General features: G+C 35.7%; 1 protein-coding gene across 1 annotated transcript in view; it reads left to right on the top strand.

The window, feature by feature from the left end:
* Positions 1-13,238: 13,238 nt before the first annotated feature.
* Positions 13,239-22,145, top strand: part of LOC118742699 (zwei Ig domain protein zig-8) — a gene marked incomplete in the record, with an annotated part of 103,551 nt that continues 94,644 nt past the window's right edge. The window contains 1 exon segment of the mRNA XM_036474965.1: positions 13,239-14,820. Within this exon segment, the coding sequence (XP_036330858.1) occupies positions 14,727-14,820 (94 nt within the window).

The following is a 22,145-nucleotide window of genomic DNA, read 5'->3' as shown; positions in this document are numbered from 1 at the left end:
TACATCGCGTTATTTTTCTCAGTGAAGGATAATGTTATTAACAGCTCAACCTAATATTATCGGCGAGAGTTTATACGCACGCACGCAAGTTTTTCTCACTTGATAAACCCAAGTTAATTTGCGTGCGTGATTTCTCAGAGTTGCATTTCCGTCAAATTTACAGAAGTTTGCTGCGAAAAATTTGAACTCATAGTCGCACCAAAATGCTCCGATTTGTCGCGTGGGCCTTAATGTTGTGACACAAAGCGGGTGCCTACAGTTTTTTGTCGACTCTGAACGGCGATTGTATTTTATGGGAAGCTGTTTTTCATTTTCAAGGTTTGCGCACTTCTAACCACTAAATTTAGCGGCCTATATGCGTGACCTATATTCAGATAAATTTTTTTGGTTTTTGGTATCGATATTTGGAATATCGAGTCTTTTTATTCCGATATTAATGGGTACCCGATATTTTTAAAGCGATACTTTAAATGAGTACCATATCGATACTTTCGGTTCGATATCGTGTCCCTACACACTCTTCCTGTGTATAGCCAACAACACAGGGAAACTCGACGCGGAAAATCTGAAATCACTACAGATATACTGGCACTCTCGCATTTTCCCTCTGAGAGATCTTCTCAATACGCCGGCATACATATGTACTCCTTGTACGACGCGAAATGTCACACCGAAGCAGAAAATACCCGTGCCGTCTTCAGAGTCATCTAGTTGTCGAACGCAACGCGAGCTATGTGGAATCATTATAAGGAGCTGAAGATGAAAATGAGACGTTCTTTCACAATAATAAATGGAAGAGGTCACGTGAGTGCGTGAATACTTTTCCACCGTTTTGTATGGTTACAGCACTGAAACCAGCGAAGAAGATGAACAGTAATGACGAAGGAATGGATGTCTAAACGCCGATGCCACAAGCTACGAATAGCAATTTTTGTGGATGAACTCCTGGAACAAAGCTTCTGACGCTCTTCAAGTAGGTCAGTAATTTGCAGAATGCGCTCCGATGAACGCATGTCCAACGAGTGAAAGAAAGGATAAGCCATGTGCATCAATTACGGCAGGATGCGTCCGGAAAACGTCACGTATAAAGTCTTACCGACCGTTTTTTGTGAAAGGCTTAACAGACCGCCAATAAAGAGATTTGGCCTAATAAATGTGGCCGTAAGCACAATAATTCGACCAGGTATTCACGCTTGCGGATAGAGGATCGATATCCACTTTGTCCTTGTCTATTTTGAAGCCGCATTCGATAGGACGAAAACGTTTGAATTCGGTATCACCGAGAAGCTCATACTGCTTCGTAAAACGAGGTTAAACACTACCACTAAATTCGCTTAAATTGAGAATCACTTTTCCTAGCCCTTCAATATCTAACGAAGACTCAGTTAGAAAGCCTACTTTTAATGCAACTTATTTTAGCTGATGCTGAAGAAAATAGAAGGCTGCTCAGGAACATAAAATTCTCACTCTATAGGTAAGTTATCCTTTCCGCGTCGTTCTATGCATCAGAAGCATAGACAATGGGCACGTTTAGAAGGCGCAACAGCTCGGTAACTGTTGCGATTGCACCTTCTGAATTTGTTGTTGTGTACTTCTGATCAACTGAACAGTTGCGTGTTAGATGATCGTAATATTTTTCTGATCATTTGAGACAACATATTGGTGTGTACCTCTGAGAGTTGAATTTGACAGCTAATGTATCAAGCCGTTCAGAAAAGCGCATAACGATCATTGAGTTTTTTAGCAACGGTTGCGCCTTCTGAACCTACCCAATTTCAATATCTAGCTTTGAGGTATTCAAAAAAGATTTACTGATGTTTTTTACTCTGCCAAAATCGCTTACGCGGTAAAAGCGTCACATAGCTAATAGAAAACTAAGACCATTTTGTTGTTGTTATGTGTGCAGAGGGACAGAATCCAGCCGGGTTTAGTGGGAATTCAAAGAGTTTATCCTACTCAAGTAGGAGTTAAGCCTGCTGCAGTATCTATGTGGTGGTGCGAGTCTCTCGAGGCAGAAGAAGTTCTGTCCCGTCCTCACCAGGTGGTTGTGTTCTTAAAACGGCATTCACAAGTCGGGAGTTGATGTAAGTTGAGACCCGCTCCCTTTAAATATTTGTATGGCCTGTCGGATCCATTGATTGTTTTATGAACCTCTGAAGCTCGTCTGTCAGTCGTCTAACGTACCTTGGCAAGTGATCTGCCGCAAGTAGATGTCTGTTCGGATGCCCACGTCTGCGGCACCTCCTAGGAGCTATTTGCACAGGATGGTATTGTGCTCTTTGGCGAGGAGCATTCTCGCCCCGTCATGAAGGTGGAGTTCTAGCAACATAAAAAGTCATCCGCTGGCAATCCGAAGTACCGTGTTTTGGAAATACGTCCTGGTACACCCCGGCGACTAAACGATCGTGGCATGGTTTAGGGCCAGCTTGCAAATTGCTTTGTTTGTTGAAAACCACATTCTTTTTCCTTACTTTCCACATGTTCTGCCGGCTTGCGACTTGAGGACCATGTTGCGGCTCTGTAATCTTTTGACAATTACGGTTGCATGCGACGAAAAAGAGAGCAGACTGTCGAAGGTAGCTCCGAACTACTAGCTGTAATCTGACGTCCATAGGGCCGTAACTAAAATTGATAACATTGGTAAGGTAGTCTACTGAGCCCAATTTTTTCAGCAGCAGCATGCATATGTCGCCGAGGCCAATAGCTTTGGAAGTAGGGATACAAACGATGCATCAATGTTTTTGAAACATCGATAATATCGGTTCAAAATATCAGATGTTAGCCGTCGATGTCTTCAATTTACTAACATCGCGAAATTGACGATACATCGATGGCAATTTTACCGATGTTTTAAACATCGACTTTATGGTGACTCTTTGACTTACTTTTGGTATCTTCGACAGACCTTAAACTTATTACTAATTTTTTGGGGCAACTTTAAGAAATTTCGGGTTAAGCTTGCAGTATTGAAAATGCTAATTACTTAACCATTAAAACAGAACCGACCAGCCCTTATAATTTCAAGAAGATCAGGCCTAGGATCTTTATGCTCGAGCGACCTTACGATGGTATGCATTTTTATTTCAATTATAGCAAGGATATGGAAATATGGTAAAATACTTTCACAATGAAAGCAAAAGCTATTTGTGCAGCCTTCTGGTCACTCGACGTGTGGCTCTGTCCAATGTAGCATGCAGTGTGAACTGTCGCCCAAAATAGATTGAGCATAATTCCTGGTCCGACGAGGCGCGTTCACCGAAGGAGATTCCAATCGATCGTCTATACACTAGCTTATCATCTGCTTAAGTCTTTCTCATACTACGGAAACACAAACATTTTTATTCACACTGCTGTGCGTCCAAATCGCAACGGATGTCGAGAAAACTTTAGAAATATCTAATGTTCGTAAAGCATTTTTTTTTTTAATAAAAATTTACCTCAAGCCGTTTCCGCCTTGAAAACAATTAGAAAGAGTAAATATATACGGAAGTATTTAATTCTAGATATAAATACACCTCTAAACATATCGAGCCCTAACTGCCAAAATAACGTAAGCGACATTGTTTTCAAAATTTTCTTTTAGATGCAGAAATATTACTAGAGCATCTAGATACATTTCTGCATCAAAAAGAAAATTTAAAAGAAAATGTCGCTTACGTTATTTTGGCGGTTAGGGCTCGATATGTACTTATGTACCACCAAATTTGCTCATTTTATTATGAAAACTACCGAGCAACATGCCAACTGCTTGGCAAAGTGTCAGAGTAATGTCGTTGCAGTATAATTACTGTCAACACTAATGTAAGTAGAAAAATATTTAATCAACAGTGGTAACAACTGTCAGAAAAAGCACATAATCTCATGGATATCTACGTGTGTTCACATATTGCCAAAGGCAATGCAAATATTGGGCAACAACAAAATCCGGAGAACATTTCACTGCTTATTGTTGTGGATAGTAGCTGACAATGCAAGGATTAGTGAAATGTAATACTCGTAGTGTGTGTGGTAAGAGCATACCAACACATCCTTGGTCATACTGATGAATTTATACAGTTATGTGTAATATATTAACACTAGAAGGCCCGGTGTGTCAAATTTAGTGCATTTAAATTTTGAATGCACTATAAATGCTATATCCTTGCAAGTGTTGGGTGAGTGCAGGTAAAAAAATGCCATAGTTTTTTAAAGGTTGCTTACTATAGAAAAGTGAACATTCTGTGCAAATTTTGGCATACAGTGCAGTACAAAGTGTTTGAGTTTGTTACAGGCACCACGTGAAGATATTGTAAATATTTTTTATCAATACTGCGGAGGATGATTCTGAAGGTTCTGAATGTGAGCCTAATGAACCAAATTTTGAAGGTGAGGATGCAATTCAGCCCCAATCACATTTGAAATATAGCGTGCCAATTTTGGCACAACGGGGTTTCTAGGTCGGCGCAAGGACCTGGTTATGCTAGTGTTAAGACAACAAAATAGGTTATTTTAACCCCAGTGCACCCAACCAAATTAATTAACGTTGTAGGTTAACCAGGATACCTGGGTACATAATTTAGTATAATCCTGGGTATTATATGTATGTATATTGATTTGTTTATTGTTAACCAAGATCTTTTTATGCAAATCCAATGAGAGTATTACATATAAAGAAGTTTGTAATGCAAAGTCCGGTATAATCTGTAATGAGCCATATGAGTATACTTGTGAATTTCGAGAAGGTTTAGTATATTAAACTGAAAAGGGAAGCAATAAGAAAGTCTCTATGTTTTCTTTTATCCGCGGAATATACTAGAACCCCATTGAAACAAATACATATGTATTATATACAGATGCCAGTTTACTTGGAGAAGCCAGACATACTGTCTTTCACCCTTCCGCGGTCATTATAAGGGAGCCGCTCGGAAAATTTTGTGTTTTTTTTTTAGAAAATTTTTGTACATGTTTTTTAAATGTTGTGTATATGTAGATAAAATAAATTTGCAAATGTAAATAAACGAATAAATTTTAATCTGAACGTTTGCAAATGTACAATTTTCAATAACTCATAATTTTTTTTATTGTTATTGCTTGAAAAAAATTTTTTTTTTGGTATTTTAGTAAACTTAATATTATTTTTATTGTAATTTATATTAGCTCAATTTAATAAATAAACAATTGAAAACAATATTATTTGGTTTACCTTATTTATTTTTAAATATTTCCGCCTATATTGTATGTGGGTACCCGGTTGGGCTATTCGTGTACATTTTTTCAAATTCAAGATTTTCTGCGCTGAAAGGAAATACAAAATATTTTAAATGCGGTTCTCCATCTGGGGAGGAGGATTTTAAAAAATTTTGACAAGAAAAATAGTTATTTGATATATGTCGATGGGTACCCGGTACCCGGTTGGGCATACAAGGGTTAATATTGAGGGTTAATATTACCAAAGCGCATTTTTTTTTTTTTTCAAAATAAAATGACGTTTAGGCCCATTAAATACGCTTTAAAAACTTAGAAAGGTGCACATAAAAATATTTTGTTAAAGGAAGGTAAACATGTTGTTTTTCTATACTAATAAAATTTAATTTATATTGAACTTATTCGAAAGCAGTTAACTGTTAGATGCCGTTTAACAGTTCTAAACAAAAAGGATTAGCGGCGCTCTTCCAAAGTATTTTATAAATGGAGAACAAACGCTCTTCGTCGTATTTTCTTTGTTTATAACTTCGTTGATTTCTTTTAATGTTTGTAAGCCCTCGCTTTTATTTATAACGCTATGAAATTTCTATACAATGTCAAACCCTTCGAGGCAATGCAAAGAGTAACAGGTCTTTTTCTGATAGTTCCATCGATTGCTTTAAGATCAGTCTTTCTAATACTTTAATTGCCCCAGCCAAAGAACAAAGGTTTGTGCGAATGCTTGATTATTACGATTTGATGTTTGCACTAGAAAACAATACTTTTGTAATTCTGAATTTAAGTAAGCGTATAGCAATTACATTAAACCAATTTTAGGTTGAATTTTATCACAACTTTTTATGTTCAGACCGTTCAAAGATAGCCATATGGATATTGCTTGGTGTTCCTAATAATACTAGTTTACAGTAGCAATGTTCTATGAATGCCACTATCCAATTCCCATGTAGAATTCCTCGGTGATTCTGAAAATCGAGAGTTTTATTTTTTTTTCTATGGATAACTTTTCGAGATATTTGGAATTTACTGTTATTCAGCTTTAACAACAGTGGTCGCGTATATTTTATGAGCCAATTGAATAAGCGTAATACGAGATACGCGAAATGAAATAAAATAAAATTCTCCATAAAACGTATGTACATCACTGATAGTTTCTGAGAAATTAATTAATAATTTCTGACGCCTCTTGTTTTCGATGCAAACACTCTACCTACTCAGGTGTACGTGGCGTATGAGTAACACTCTTTTCTGCTCATATTTCATACAAAAAATCCTTCCGCATTTTCATTTGACCAATCATTATTTTCTTATTTGTCTATCGATTTTCTTCATTGATAGCTTTGTTTTTTTTTTTAAGGAACACGCTTTAATACAAATGCAAAATATTTACACAGAAACTGTTATTTTTTTACTTTTTTCCCTGTTAAAGTTTGAATTTTTGGCATTTTTTCAACAAAAAAAAAACAAAAAATCTGGAATGATTAATTAATTTCTAAGCAACTATTAGGGCTATCGAAAAGAGATGTAAATACGATTTGAAGATAAACTTTATTTCCTTTCATCTATTGTACCTCACATTACGATTATTTAATTGGTTTGTAGGATATACTTGATTTAGTGGAACCATTCTTTTTTTAAGTCGAATAACGGTAAATTGCAAACATCCCGAAAACGTATCCATACAAAAATAAATTAACTCGATTTTCGGAATCAGCGAGCGATTCTAGATACAAATTGGATAGAGGCGTCTGGAGAACAAAATCAGAATTAAAATTTGTGATCCAGTGTAATCTTTACATGATTGTATACATATGTAATGCACCGGTATGTGTGGTAATAAAAAAAATGTGGAAAAGGAGAAAAACTCAAACTGATTTTCATTCGTATGGCAGCACATTTTTTTAACTTCGAATTGCCAGGTTGACTATTATGCGCATTAGGGTGGTAAAAAAAAAATAAAATAATGTTAAGCTTTCAGCTATAAAAGTTTTCTAATTGGAGTAACCAAATATCCATATTTTTTGTTAAAAAAAAATCATATTAAGAACTGCCTCAAAGCCCATGAAGTTTTGCAAGTATTTTATATAGGGAAGAAACATTTTTTCGTTGAAATGTTATAGAACTCTTAAAAATTAACAATTTTTGATCCAAAAAAACTTATTGTACTACATAATTTTGTTTTATAATAAATGACAATTGAAAACTTTGTTTATTTCAGGAAACTTTATATTTTTTATTTATAATGAAGAAATAACCAATGCAGATAATTTAATTTATATTTAAATTTAAAAATATCTTTGCACTTTCATCCAAATGTACATATAAAGCCGACAGCAAACATTTTCAAATGCCATTGCATGTCCAACTAGCTGGCATATATTTGAACGCAGCACCTACCCATTTTCGAATAAATGTATGTACCTATGCGAACATATGCACATAAACGCAAGCAAATATTTCTTGCATATCCTTACGGCGTGTCATAAATTTAAGTCAACTCGCCGTTGACAGCATGGTAACATAACTCATTGCAAGATAGCAAGAAAAAAGTGAATAGAAAACGGCGAATTGAAAAAAGTTGAGTCACTTGTGTTCGCCGTCAACCAAACTGATTATACCCAATGCTGGTTTTTGAAATTTACTGAATTTGTTTATAATGGCGTATATTAAGTTATAAAATGCGGTTTATATATTTGGTTGGTTAGGTAAATATATATATTTTTTACATACTTTAAAGTGCGTAATCTTTAATGTTAGCTTACCCTTAATCTCTTACATAAAACCGTTTATTTCCCAAAGAGTCACGATAACGCTGAATTTCCAAGAAACATTTGGCTTCCCTAACGAATCCTTAAATGGCCTTCGAAAGCGGCGAATTCTTTATAATATTTATTGGAATCGACTATAAATGCTTTAAACTGAACCAACCTTTAATGAAGCCTACATTCTGACTGCGTTTCACATCGATTAGTGCAGATGAAAACAGAGAAAGGTCAGACCAGTTGCTGTAGATACCCGGCCGGTAATCGGCAGGTAACCTGACAGTAGCCTGATTTTTGGATACCTCAAGAGTAGAGTGGTCCAACTCTTGTATAGGGGTAAAAATGTCATCGCAGAAGACGGTGTACCCCGCCAGTTTTTCTTCCTTTTGATATTTGTGACATCTGTATGAACTTTCAGTTTACAAAAGTAACCAATCCAGGGTACACAAATGCGCTACTGAATCCACTTTAAACTGACAAAAAATGTGGGTGATCTTTCATATAAAGCTACTGTTGCCATAATAACTGGACCTACTAATTTTTTTTAGCTAATTTTTATTTGAAATTTTTAACCAAACCATGGAGAAAATTTTGGAGAAAAATGTTGTATATCCACTTGAGAATCAAGAATTTCTCAAATATTGGGGAAGGATTGGAAATTTGTTTTCTCTCTGCATATTGAGTATTTGTATAAAAGCTAAATGAGAGAGAGCTTAAATTTTGCAGCTGTTTCGAGTCATCTGCTATTTCATTTATTTACATAATTATTGCAATGCACCCAGCAACCTTTTAGAATATTCTATAGAAAAGGATATCGACAATAATCCTAGAATGGTTTTATTATAGTGCCCTTATCCTTAGTGCCATTGTCTTCAGCTTAATGCGTTCTGAGCCCAATCACTATTTTTTGAGAGTGTGCAATGGCCTGTTACTTTACTTGAATGATTCTTTTACTCAAGGTCATTAAGTGAATTAAAAATCATAATAAGTATAACTAATAACCACAACATTTTTTCTGGCGAAACTTTTCGGACAAATAACTAGCTATATTTGTACAAGAAATCAATTGTTGGGTATAAGAATCAGACGACAATATTTCACCAAAAAACGTTATCAAAAGCAGTGAAAACTACGGGTGCATTCCAAAACTTCAAATATCTCTTTTATTTCTAAACCTCAGCAGACTTTTTCATCTAAGACTGGTGTTTTGTATTTCGACATTTTGGAATGCATCCTATTTAAATTGGTTGAGTAAATAAGTTGTGCTGACCATTCGTGTATTCCGCTGTACTTTAAGTCACTCTACACTCGCAATAAAATAACTGCATGCCTTGGGATTCTGCGTGTGCCATAACATAACCAATTGCATTCGTTGTTGACGTCTGATGACGACTGATAGAAGTCGAAGCAGAGTAAGAAGCAAACCACAAAGCAAGCGCTAAGCAATCAGCATAAATGTTGCGGCTAAGTCTCCAGCTGTGCCATCGCAGTAGATACGCACTAAACGGTGCACACACGTCGTTCCACGATACTTAGCCAGCAGCTGTCCCACCAATGGCGAGACTATACTCATTGCTAAGCGTCGCCACGGATGCGCAGCGCAAATCCCACAAAGGAAGTGAAATATTCATTTTGCCGTTTTGAAAAGAAGAGCGAATACGAAATCAACAACAAAACTGTACTGCTACAATGTTGGCATGGAAGTGAAAGAAGAGGAAAAAGAAAAATTACGTAGAAATGCGAAAAAAAGTAGTAAAATGTGGAAAATTCATAAATATTTTCATTTTTATTACGGAAATTTATGAAAATGAATAAATTGCGTTGACAGTGGCGGAAGTGGCCGTTGCTACTGGTGCGATTATTGTTATGGTTTTGTTGGTGGCAGCCGCTAAGGGCAACCGCAGAGCTCCAAGAATGTCGGTGTTGATGTAGTGTTGAATGAGTAAATGATTGAATGAAGAGCAGGAGGCGCACGCGGTTGGGAGTGCAGTGGAAGGGGGCGGTAACTCAAATGCGTGCCATGCATACCTTATTAACGGACAATTCATTACACATAAAAAAAAAAGAATAGCAATGTGCTTATGAATAATGCAAAATGTGTGTTAAGAGACCGACTGCCGAAGCACAAATTGGGAGACAGCTACAGATGTATTCTAATGAAGAGAAATTTCCAATGAGGGCTGAGTTTACTTGACGTTTTTCGGTGATGCATTCCTTACATATTTGTTTACAGTTTTATAGCCAATCATTTTTCCCTAAAGTAGTAAATTGACCAGTACGCTTGAGTAATTGTAGCTGTGGCGCATGAGTAATTTGGTAATTTTTTTTTTGGCCTACGAAATTGTGTGCACTCGTGTAAATTAACAAGGAAATTTTAATTTAGATTTCAAACAACAAAATTAATACAGCTCCCTCATCGACATTCTAACTAGGTGCCCAATTAATTCAACACCTTTTTTTTGCCCTATACAGTGGAATCTGGATATATGTATCTAGTAGTAGTACTGTAGTATTGAGTTATACGAATAAAATAAAATAAAAATTCCCAAAATCTGAGCATTATAGAATTTATGCATGGGTTTGAACTGTACATTTTTTTTTTTATAAAAAAAACGACTTTTTCACAAAACTTTCCTTTTTATGTTCACTGCATTTGCAAATATTTTTCTAAAAATATTAATTTTGATTTTAAATATTAAACATTTTTTATACCCGAGCGCACTTGTGCACAAGGGTATATTAATTTTGTTCACATAACGGTTGTTTGTAACAGCCAAAATGAATCGAGATAGATATAGACAAATGTACACATAAATGATCAGAATGAATAGAGAAGTCGATTAGGCCATGTCTGTCTGTCCGTCCGTCTGTCCGTCTGTCCGTCCGCCCGTGTACACGATAACTCGAGCAAAACTCGAGATATCACAACGAAATTTGGTATGTGGGTTTCCATTAACCCAAGGTAGGTTGGTATTGAAAATGGGCGAAATGGGACTGTAACCACGCCCACTTCGCATATAACGGTAATTTCCAGAAATACGAAAACTGCGATATTTTAGTAACTACTGGAGATTATTCACTCAAAATTGATATTTGCAATAAGTTTTAGACGAAAAATAAGAATATTATAAATTTTTGAAAAATGGGCGTAGCCACGCCCACTTAGTGTTACATGTGTATATCTTAACAACCGCTGCACCGATTTCTTCCAAACTTGGCACAGTTATTGGCCTTGGTACAGGATACCAAATGGCCGAAAATTTTAAAAATGGGACAATAACCACGCCCACATCCCATATAACGGTAATTTAGAGAAATACAAAATCTTCGATAAATCAGTAAATATTGAAGCTAATTTATTGAAAAAATTGATGCTTGCAACAATTCTTTACCAAGAAATACGTTTATGGTAAAATTTTGGAAAATGGGCGTGGTACCGCCCACTTATGATCACATATATGTATATCGGTAACCGATCTACCAATTTGTACCAAACTCGTTATTTTTATTGTGCTTGCCACATAAAAGAAAAACGTTGAAAATTATTGAAATCGGACTAAAATTACGGCCGCTTTTCATATAACAGTAAATTACAGAAATGCTTGAAACTTCAATATTTCGAAATTTAAGGACGCTAGTTTACTCAAAATTGATACACCCGGCTTACCATCTAGCGGTAGGTTTCGGCAAGGTGAAAAAAATATATATTTAATACTTGCGCCGGGTATTTAATGTTCGGCTCCGCCCGAACTTAGACTTTCTTACTTGTTAAATTAATATTTATAAAATTTTAATAAATAAATAAAATACTTTTTCTTCTCAGCTTCCCACGAATGCTACAAAATTTATAGAGTAGTGTTATTGATATTTTTGGTGCTGACTTTCATTTGCTGGTCATCCATTGCCCGTGGCCGCAAATCATATATAGCGTATTGACTGGTTGAAATTAAAATCTGCCTCACTCTCATGTAGTTATCAATCAATTGTCAACACTGCATATATTTTGAAATGCCATGTATTCACGTACGTTCGACTTTAAATTTTCCATGATAAATGGTAGATCCAATATGGATCCACAATTTTGAATCTTTAAAATCTGATTTCAGATTCATAATCAGTAATATTTTCAAGAGGCAAAGAACTCGCGGTGATTTTTGATATTTATTTATTTTATTTTTTTATTGAAATATAGTAACCGTATACGACGTCGGCGGAAAAAATTCAAAAATCAACGGCATTTTGTAGACAAACTGAACTAGAAAATTTTCGTTACGCAACTTTATTGATTTTGTTATAATTTTTTACAAAGTTAAAAATTTTGATTTGGCTTTTATTAGACGTATCATTTTGTCACTTGTGAGCCTATACCTATCTTTAGTCTGTATACGCGAACACTGCATTTATTTACCTCTTCGTTTGATTTTGTCCCTTTTTTCTCAAAAATAGAACACCATGCGGGATATACATATACGGCCCAACATGGGCGTAGCCAGGTAGGGGCAGGGAGGTGCTCGAGCCCCCCCTAACTTTCAAACTTTCCTCATATATATATAAAATAGTACCCTGAAATGGCAGCTTAATAGGGTCGGTTAAGGGTGGTAAAGTTTAGCTCTGTTATTGAAATAAGGAAACAAAGGAGAAACGATTAGGGTGTCCGGTCCGAAATTTCATATAGAAATTCAAGTTTTATTAGAACTCACAATATAAAATCCGTTACTTTTTTTACTATAACGGATATACCCCTGGAATTTTGTCAACTTATAAAGTAAGGTACAGTATATCTGTTTATGATAAAAAATCGAATTTGGCTTCACAAACCACCGAAATTCGACATCAAACATGAACATAGAACTCACGGTTCTATGGTTAAACTTTTGCTATGTTTTATTTATTTTCAGTTCCTACATTATTAACTTTTATTATTCGGAGTTTACGTGTCGCAGAGGATATTGATTTATTAGTTAACAAATTAAATTTAAGTCGGGTTATTTGGAATACCTTCATCGCTAAAAGTACCGATTCGAATATATATCGGTACCTTAAATACGATATTTTTCGGGTATTGGTACTTTCTTACGATACTACTTCCAAGTAACGGTATCGATATCATTTCATCCCTACTTTTGAAGACCAGTTGCTTTTTTGCTTTGAAAGGAAAAAAGTATAGCGTGCCAAACTAAATACGTAGGTATATATAGGTATATGCATACATACATACATACATAATTTATTGTTTTCAATTTCCCAGAATTTCTTGTTAACTTACCTGCTACCTTATCTCTCTCTTACAGGAATCACGCAACAATTGCAGCTGATTATTTAAATGCGAAAATAAATTCCTGAATCCATATCTAGTAGAAACGCAAACAAAAAATTCACAACTAACTCGAATTTGCAAAAAAATAACTACGAAATTACCCAACAAACTCATTTATCAAATCAGAAGCATAAAAAGTGAGCAAACGTAAGTAAGGAATACAAATACGACTACAAGGGAACAAAATATTCAATACAACGCAAATAAAAACTAACTGTAGTACTTGTGCTCGCTACAAACGATATTAATGCCACAAAGTTGCAAGTTGTTATAAGAAAAAAACAAAAAAAAAAAACGTGCGCAATAATCGAGCAAATTGGGAGATGAAAGCAAAACGAAAAGAACAAGGAAGCAGCTGAACTATTTGATTCAAAGGAAAAAATGCGACGTATAGGGATTTTCACATGAAAAATGATGTTTATATGAAATTATGGCAAAAACCCCGAAAAAGCGAGATATTGCATACTCGAGCATGCACTACAATAAAATAACAATACATTATTCGGTCGAATAGGAGGAAGAGAAGGAGAAATAAGGGTGAAAAAGCAAAGCAACAGATACAGCCAGCAATAGCGAGAGGAAAGGAAACTGGCAAAAGGAGTATGCGGAATAACGATGCAAAGAAATGTTAATGTAATAAGTGTAACATAATAATAATAACGAAAAGCAACAAAAACTGATATAGCAGCAGCGAAAAACGTGATATACATACATTACTGCCAAAACTGAAAAGCAGTGAAACTGAAAGCACAAAAAAGTGGAAATGTGCATGTAGAGCGCAAGCAGAAGAGAAACGGGAGAAGGAACGAACAAACGGAGGAACACTATCGGGCAAAGTAAAATCTGTACAACAAGCAGAAGACATTATTGTCACGACAAACAATATACAAATACAAAAATAGAAACAAAAACAAAAACAAACACAAATAGCATACAAAGGAGCGCACACGCTGAGAAGCAGACTGCCAAGGCGCCGATTGTGGGAGTAAAAATAAAAAGAGTGATAGCATAGTCCGCGTTACGTCAACGATTGCAACATTTATCAAAGAACTTGGAAGACAGATTTTTTGCCCGCCTAGTACTCCTTTGCATAGTTACACATACATACGTATATCGAACTTAACACGAAAATAGGAAACCCACCATTTCAACATTGCCAATGCAAGATTTATGTTTGGCCATTCCCTGCCGGTCCACTTATACATACATACGTATTCGGTGTGAACTCAGTTCAAAAACACATTAACCCTAATGAGTGAGCATCGCAAGACTCCACTTCTTGACGCTATTGTGCTATTATCGCGACTTCTGTTGTGAATCACTTTTGCAATACACACCTTCGCCAAAAGCCGTGTGTGTGTGTGTGTGTGTGTATCTCTCGGTGGGCGTGGTAGTTTAGTGGTGTTGGTGTTGGTGACGGTGTCGGTGTTGCTGCGCCAAAGACTGCACGAATTTTACAAACACCAATGTTGCCGATATTAATGCCAATGCACATGCTCGAAATCCGGATAATACTACTTTGCCTGCCATCGATACTACTGGCGACGACGCTGGAGCCAGGTGAGTACAGTGTACTGCTAGGCAAATAAAATTTACTTTAAGATTTTTAAGTTGGTTAAAATGTAATAATTTTTTCATAAAAATGTTTTCAAAATATTGCAGTGGTTTATTTGATTCCAAAGCTAATCTAAAACTTAGTATAGCGAGGTAATTAAATATCTTACGCGGCTTTTAGTATGCTATTCATTTCGAAAATAAAAATTTACAACTTTTGGTTCGAAAACCTTCATAGCCAAGAAAAGCATGGAATGTATGGTAAAATCGGAAAACTTTTTATTTCAGGTAGGGAATGCTATCAATATTCCTTTTCTTAGTTCACTTCACGCCTCTAAAATAAATTTAGTATTTCCCTATAATTTAAAAGTTCTTTAACTACCAAAGCGGATTGTCCAATACAATTTTTACATATAAATGGATATCTCTCCGAACTTGCCCTTTGCTTCAACGTAAAGAATCGTATCGCCTTTTCTAATCTTTTTTCTGATGACGCTGGACATTTAGGTTACTTTAGGTTAAAATGGCTACAGAGAGTGGCTCCACCTTACAATTGGGCCAAGGAAAGGTTCATTATGTTACCCTATGTCATCTATGTTCCTCTGGGATGTTGCGACGATTACTCGGAATCAAACCAATTTGTTAAAGTAATGAACTTCGATAATGCTCTTATATCCATTTCCTATATCTCTGAGAGGTCTTGTAGAGAGGGCTTTCTAAGCATCTGTAGTGCTGGGCATTCGCATATAAGCTGTTCTACACTCTTCCTTTCACATCTGCACCTGCGACAGCAGTCTAGCACAATTAGACAGTGTCCTGTAAGAATTCCTGTGAGAAAAGATACGTACCCTGGCCCGTTTTTACGCTAACAGTACAGACGTGCGTTTTTTTATCGTAAGAAAGCCATACAAGCTTAGCAGTTTCACAGAAGGAGAGGTTTATTCAGCGTTAGTTTGCTGCTTGTGTGGTTATGTTCCTAACATGTAGTTTGAAAATGGCCATTGGTCCTTCCCTGGAGATATGGGTGCGGTGTCCAGGCACCGATATGAGTTGTATTCTATAATGGTGGGCCACCTCGTTCAAAGATCTGTGGCATTTAGTGAGAGACTTTGTGTTGTCTACGCCTGACTCTAGAATCTTCAGTACTGCTTGACTGTCACAGAAGATAAAGACCCGTCTTTTCTCATGCGGTCACCCTACTAGGTACCGAGTAGTCTCATGGATAGCCAGAATATCCGCCTAGTCTAGTCTCTAGTTCCAGTTCCGAGGAGAAAACTCCTCCCCGACCTTTCCGCCATATTTGGAGCCTTCAGTATACGTGTTTATAGTTTTAGGTATGTGGTGGGGCCTGATTTCCCAGTCTTTTCGTTTCGGATTCTTGGTGAAAGTAATAGATGGTATTCAGTAGTCAGTGCTTGCAGGTATCGGTATGGGCGCCCTGGCTTCTTGGATATTCGATGGCCGGATGTGCCATGAGTCCAGGAACTTGCTTCTGTAGTGCTTAAGGCTGCAACAGCAGCTATTACTCTTGCAACTGAATTAAACGGGGACAGATTTAGAATCGCGTTAAGAGCTTCAGTAGGCTTATACATAGCTCCGCATTCCTTTGTACCTTTTGAAATTGCTTAAGCGCTGTTGTCTATAAATCTGCCATTGCTGTAGGCATGCTGCGCATTAGATAAATGATTTGGGTTAATCGATCGTCTTATATAAATCTCCAGAAGTCTTAATTAGAGAGGAAGAAAGGCTAATAGGCGATATAGGGCAAGGAGGTTTGCCATTGTCTGCTATTTGAAAATTTTTTTTTTTTTTTTATTTCTGGCGCCAGAAATTTAACCATGGACCTCCCGAGTGGCAGTCGGCACAGGCAAGCACTCGGCTACGGCGAGAAGTGCGCTACTTAAATACGAAAAGAGTCAGAAAAAATTATTTAAAGTATTAAAAAAAGTTAAAATAAGACTAAGCGTGAATTTTTCACTGATTTTTATAAGTTTTAATTTTGTCCAAAAAAAACTTTGAACTTATTTGGTTTTTTTTTTTCTTTTCTAAATAAAATCTATCTATACTGTTCACAGTTTCATTACATTTTTGGTCTTAACTTCATATCAGTAACTCGTAAACCGGTTTTGGAAACAAGGCGACTAATATAACACCCTACTAAGCACTTCTTCATCGAATTTGCTTAACTTCAAAATACTCTGCCCTTTTATTGTTAGGCGTCGACCATATATCCATATGAATATTTTCGATACTATTGAATCTGAAACCTAGCAAGGAATGACATTGACATGATGCAAGTGATTTTACTACAAACCAGTATTTTTTTTTTTGAGCTATCGGGTTATATAACACTGTAGGGGCGCCAAAATGGCACAAAAAAAACTCAAACTTAATTTTTGGTCCTAGATTACGAACTAGTTTGCATTTCGAATGAGAAAATATCAAAATTATAGTACGCCTCACCATGTACGCTATGGCGTATGAGTAACAATATTTCCTGCTCCTATTTCCTACTAGAAATTACTGCACATTTTCATTTGACCATTCACAGCCTGTTTATATATTCATCTATTTTCATACCTGCTAGCTCATCGTTTTAGCAAAAGAATAGTCCTTAATAAAAATTAAAATTATTTACAACAGATCTGTTATTTTTTCAATTTTTCTTGGTAAAGTTTAAATTTTTTTCATAAAACGACTCAATATTAAGTTCACGCGTTTCGGCGTTTTCTGTGTCATTTCAAAACTTTAAGATTTTCCCCTAAAGTGTAATTAGAGCATCCATGACTGTGATTAGTCCTTTTCTTATTCTCTCAGCAGGACGTAATAAGATCTGTGATGGCATCCAAGTCAGCCTTGATAGCTTTGTCATCCTGATTTCAATTTGGTTCACAGAAAAAAGGTAGGCAGAATACATTAACATATTTCGCAACATGAACAACGGCGCCCCACATATGCTAACAATACCATCGGACCTGCGCATAATCATCTGAAGTAACATAAAAAGGAAGAAAACTTTAATTCTTCATTGCGTTTTAAATCTTTATTTTGGCGAAAAACGCAAAACAAGCGATGAATTTTCAATATATTTAATAGGTACATAAAAACCCGTAGCCTCTCAGTTTTAGCGATGCCATATGGCAACAGGACATACATATAACAGGATCCAGGATACCTACCGAAGTCCCTTTTTTTGTTATTTATGATTCCAATGACCGATCAGGATTATTCGGATTAAAGTGCTTGATACTGCATTTATGTATATCGCCAGGGTCCACTGGTAGCCTTTGTTTTGCCAATGTTCAAGTAGTGTAAATATATATCATATATATATATATACAAGGATCCCAATGGCTCTAAAGCATTCATGTTCCTGCTTAAATTGCAGTAATTAATCTAAGTTCGATCGATTGAACATAATTGGTGTATTATTGCTGTGATATCTGTATTTATAAATAAATCGTGGTCAATACGAGGTGGGTGACTTATCAGAGTATATCTTTACTAACAGTGTTTTTACTTCTGCAAATAGTGGTTCAATTTAAATCGACTTTTATAGATACAAATTTTTTTTTTAGAATATATAAACCAGAAGCAGGCAGGGTTCTTTTATAACCGACCAGTTTGAAATATTTATAATCCAATTGCAGTGGGCTTGGACATTGATTTCTTACCTAAAATGTTTTGCTAAATGAATAACCTTCTACTTTCTTCCCTTCTTCCCACATAGCAAAATTTAGTGCACTGGGGCGTATACGTAATAATTTTACCAAAATTTAAATATTTATGTATGTATGTGTACCGCACCCTATACATTGCTAATATGAAACTTTTGTGAGGCTTAAGAAATATAACAAATTTTTCATTTTAATCCGTGAACAAAGTGTATACGATGCATCCTTCTAATAAGTAATAAGCAGAAATAAAGATAAAAAAAACAAGAAAAATGCGCTGTGGAAAAAATTCTAAAAGAGGCCTTACTAAACATTAAGCACACAAGCCACACACCATCGAATGCGCTTAAAGCGAATATTTACCGCCTACTTTTATGCCGAACGCATTCATCTTGAGCAGTAACTTGCCGCTACTTTCCACTCATTTTGGTTTCATTTGGATGGATAGAGAATACACATAGGACTTGCAGATAATAAGCATAATGAAGAATACACTGGGGAGAGATTAGTGAAAGCAAGCATGAATGCGGCAGTAAATATCATAAAAGTAGAGAGGAGAAATTTGGAAAGAAAAGTAAATAAGTACTCGTATGTACTTGTAAAAGACTTGCGTAAGGAAAACGAACAAGTGTTGTGTTGCTTAACGATTTGAACACCCTGAAAAACGCCTCCTATGCAATGTCTTACTGTTACATTCCTATGTATATACGTATGTATGTATGTACGTGTCTCGCGAGTTAGACGCTTACCCATTTTGTGCTGTGTTGTGTATCCTCTGGCTAAGAGCGCGCTCGCAGCAAAGTGGTAATAGAAATTTGATATTATTTATGAAGCGCGCACGTTATTTGACCTTAGCGGTCGGGAATAAATTATCAACGCGATACGCCTGTTTGCTATGAGTATTTCTGTGAACCAGCCTGGCATTTGTTAAAGCTAGATGGCGGGCCACACCATCTCAGTGATCATTTTTCGCTACGTGCTTATTGAAAAAGGCGAAAACCGCTGAATGCAAACAAGACTAAATTACGCCAATTTTATGTGGGTAAGAATTTTAAAATTTATTCGCCATTTATGTGCCTTCATAAATAAAACTCGGCGAAAACTGAATCGTGGCAGGAAAGTTATGTAGCAGCAAATAATAGTCCGCAAGCGTCTATGTTAAAGGGGTTGTATGGAGGTGTTGCCAGAATTGTTTGGGCCTTATTATAGTGTGTTTGTATGTATTTTATCTTAAATTGCAGCACACTTTTAGGCGCTCACGCATATTTTATTATACTTTATTTTAGTACCTTAGTTGAACTACGCACCTTTTTTCCATCCTAAATTTAAGTGCCTCGTACGGGCCGGGTAACGTTGTGGTTCTTATTTCAATTATTTAATACATTTTTTTTTAAGATTTGTGTACAAATATGTACAAAGCTATATACACATATTCATAAGGGTTGATGCAAATATGTAATATAGTTTTTAATGCCAACAAACTCATTTTGGGGAAATTTCATGAAAACGTCCATCACTGATTCATTGGTTTTTATATTCAGCTTAATCTTACAGATTTTAATAAGTGTGGTTAAAAACAAAACAAACATTTGTTCCCATATGAAAAGCAAGGGTTTCTCTCACTTGTATTAGAAAAAATATATATAGAAATTATTTAATAACTTACTTCAATTAAGAAAATTTATTTTGGTTGGCGACTATATTTTTTTTCGACTCGTACGTAGATAATGTGCATTTTCATTTCTCAGATGAGCATGTTACTAGCCATCAAAATTGTATAAGTTTTGCAGTTTGGCAGTTTTGCGAATAAAACGACGCACGAGGTCATAGATTCGAATCCAACGGACAGAATTCTATTTTTATACCCGAACGCACTTGTGCACAGGGTATTATAACTTTGTTCGCATAACGGTTGTTTGTATTTAACAGCCTATAGGAATCGATATAGATATAGACAATTGTATACATAAATGATCAGAATGAAAAGAGAAGTCGATTAAGCCATGTCTGTCTGTCTGTTCGTCTGTCCGTCCGTGTACACGATAACTCGAGCAAAAATTTAGTTATATCAACGAAACTCGATATGTAGGTTTCCCTTTATCCACGGTAGGTTGGTATTGAACGCCGATTGGCAAAATGGGCTCATTTCCCAAATAACGGCATTTTCGAAAATTGCAAAAACTACGATATTTCAGTAAATGTTGCATCCAAATTGTTCAAAATTAATATGTGAAGCAAAATAGTATTATTATGAAATTTTTGGAAAAGGGGCGTGACTCCGCCCACTTATGTTGAAATACTGTATCTTAGCAACCGCTTCACAAACCCTTACCCAACTCGGTACGAACCTTGCTTAGGGTCAGCTATGAAATTTCTTGAAAATTGTCAAGTTAATTAAATTTATCAAGTTGCCAATATTTATCGAATTAGCATTATTTATTTTTAACAAAATTTATCGAGTTATGGTAATGCATCGAGTTCTTTCGACTTGAGAATTATAAATATTTATTAATTTGTGGAAATTTGTCGACTTATCGAGTAGACGTTGTTTGAGTTCTAAAAATACATATATCGAGTTATCGAAATTTCAAGGGCATACAAGTTTATCGTGTCAACAGAGTGCAACGGGTTATAGAAATTTGTCGACAGCTTTAAATCTTATGGAGCTATCAAAATAAACTAAGATATTGAAATTCATAGAGGTATCGAGTTACCGATTTATATCGATACATGCATTTTTGAGTTATAGAAATATCTAAAGCCTTCGAAAAGCACAAATATCGAAATTTATCGAAAATTGTCAAAATTATTCGAGTTATCGGATTTTCGTGAGTTAATGGATTTAACTGTATTTTAAGTTCAATCGATATGTATAAAATTATCGAAATTTATCGACAAACCTCAATGTATCCGGTCAATTCCAAGTTCTGGCAATGTCCTGGAAAGACCTCCAAAAACATAAAAAATTACAGACACGTTTTAGTTCCAAAGCAGGATAATTTCCGGTAAGTAATTTTGTGCCTTGTAAGTTAAATGACATGCTAACTAAAAGTAGAAAATCGATATAGTTATTATTATTGCCCGTCAACCAAAGCTAAAATAATTTGTTTTTTTTAAACCCAAATTGTTAAAACATTTACCCTTTTGTGTTTCTAGACTCTCAGGAAATTTTTTTTTTACTTAAAAAAAAATATTTTAGAAAATAATAACTTAAACTTTACATCGCTTAGGAAATGCATACATGTGTACACAAGTACGTATTTGCATAGGATAACCGAATTATTTAAAACTTCTTCAAAACATTAACGATTATAAATATGTTATCAATTTCTGAGGTTTTTCGTAGCAAATTATGTTTAAGAAATTTGAAAAAAAAGGAAATTGTGCAGGTCTTTCATGCAGCTTAGCTCACGAATGTGGCTGAACTATGAACAGATCGGCGGCAGATAGGAAGATCGCCCTATCACATCAGCCGGCTCGAAAACGCCCTAACTCGGCAAATGGTTCAAAGTGCTTTATACCGAGACAGGGATTTTTTCTGTAGATTGGGCGTTCTTCAAACAAATTCTGAAATATGGCATTCTTTAATCATTTGCTGAGATAAGGCGCTTTCAAACCAGCAGCTGAAGTAAAACAATAGTCAACATTTTTTCATTT

The sequence above is a fragment of the Rhagoletis pomonella genome, unplaced genomic scaffold (assembly GCF_013731165.1).
Source record: "Rhagoletis pomonella isolate Grant_MI unplaced genomic scaffold, Rhpom_1.0 Rhpom_scaffold_00007, whole genome shotgun sequence".
Lineage (NCBI taxonomy): Eukaryota > Metazoa > Arthropoda > Insecta > Diptera > Tephritidae > Rhagoletis > Rhagoletis pomonella.
This window is presented reverse-complemented; position numbering and strand designations above follow the sequence as displayed.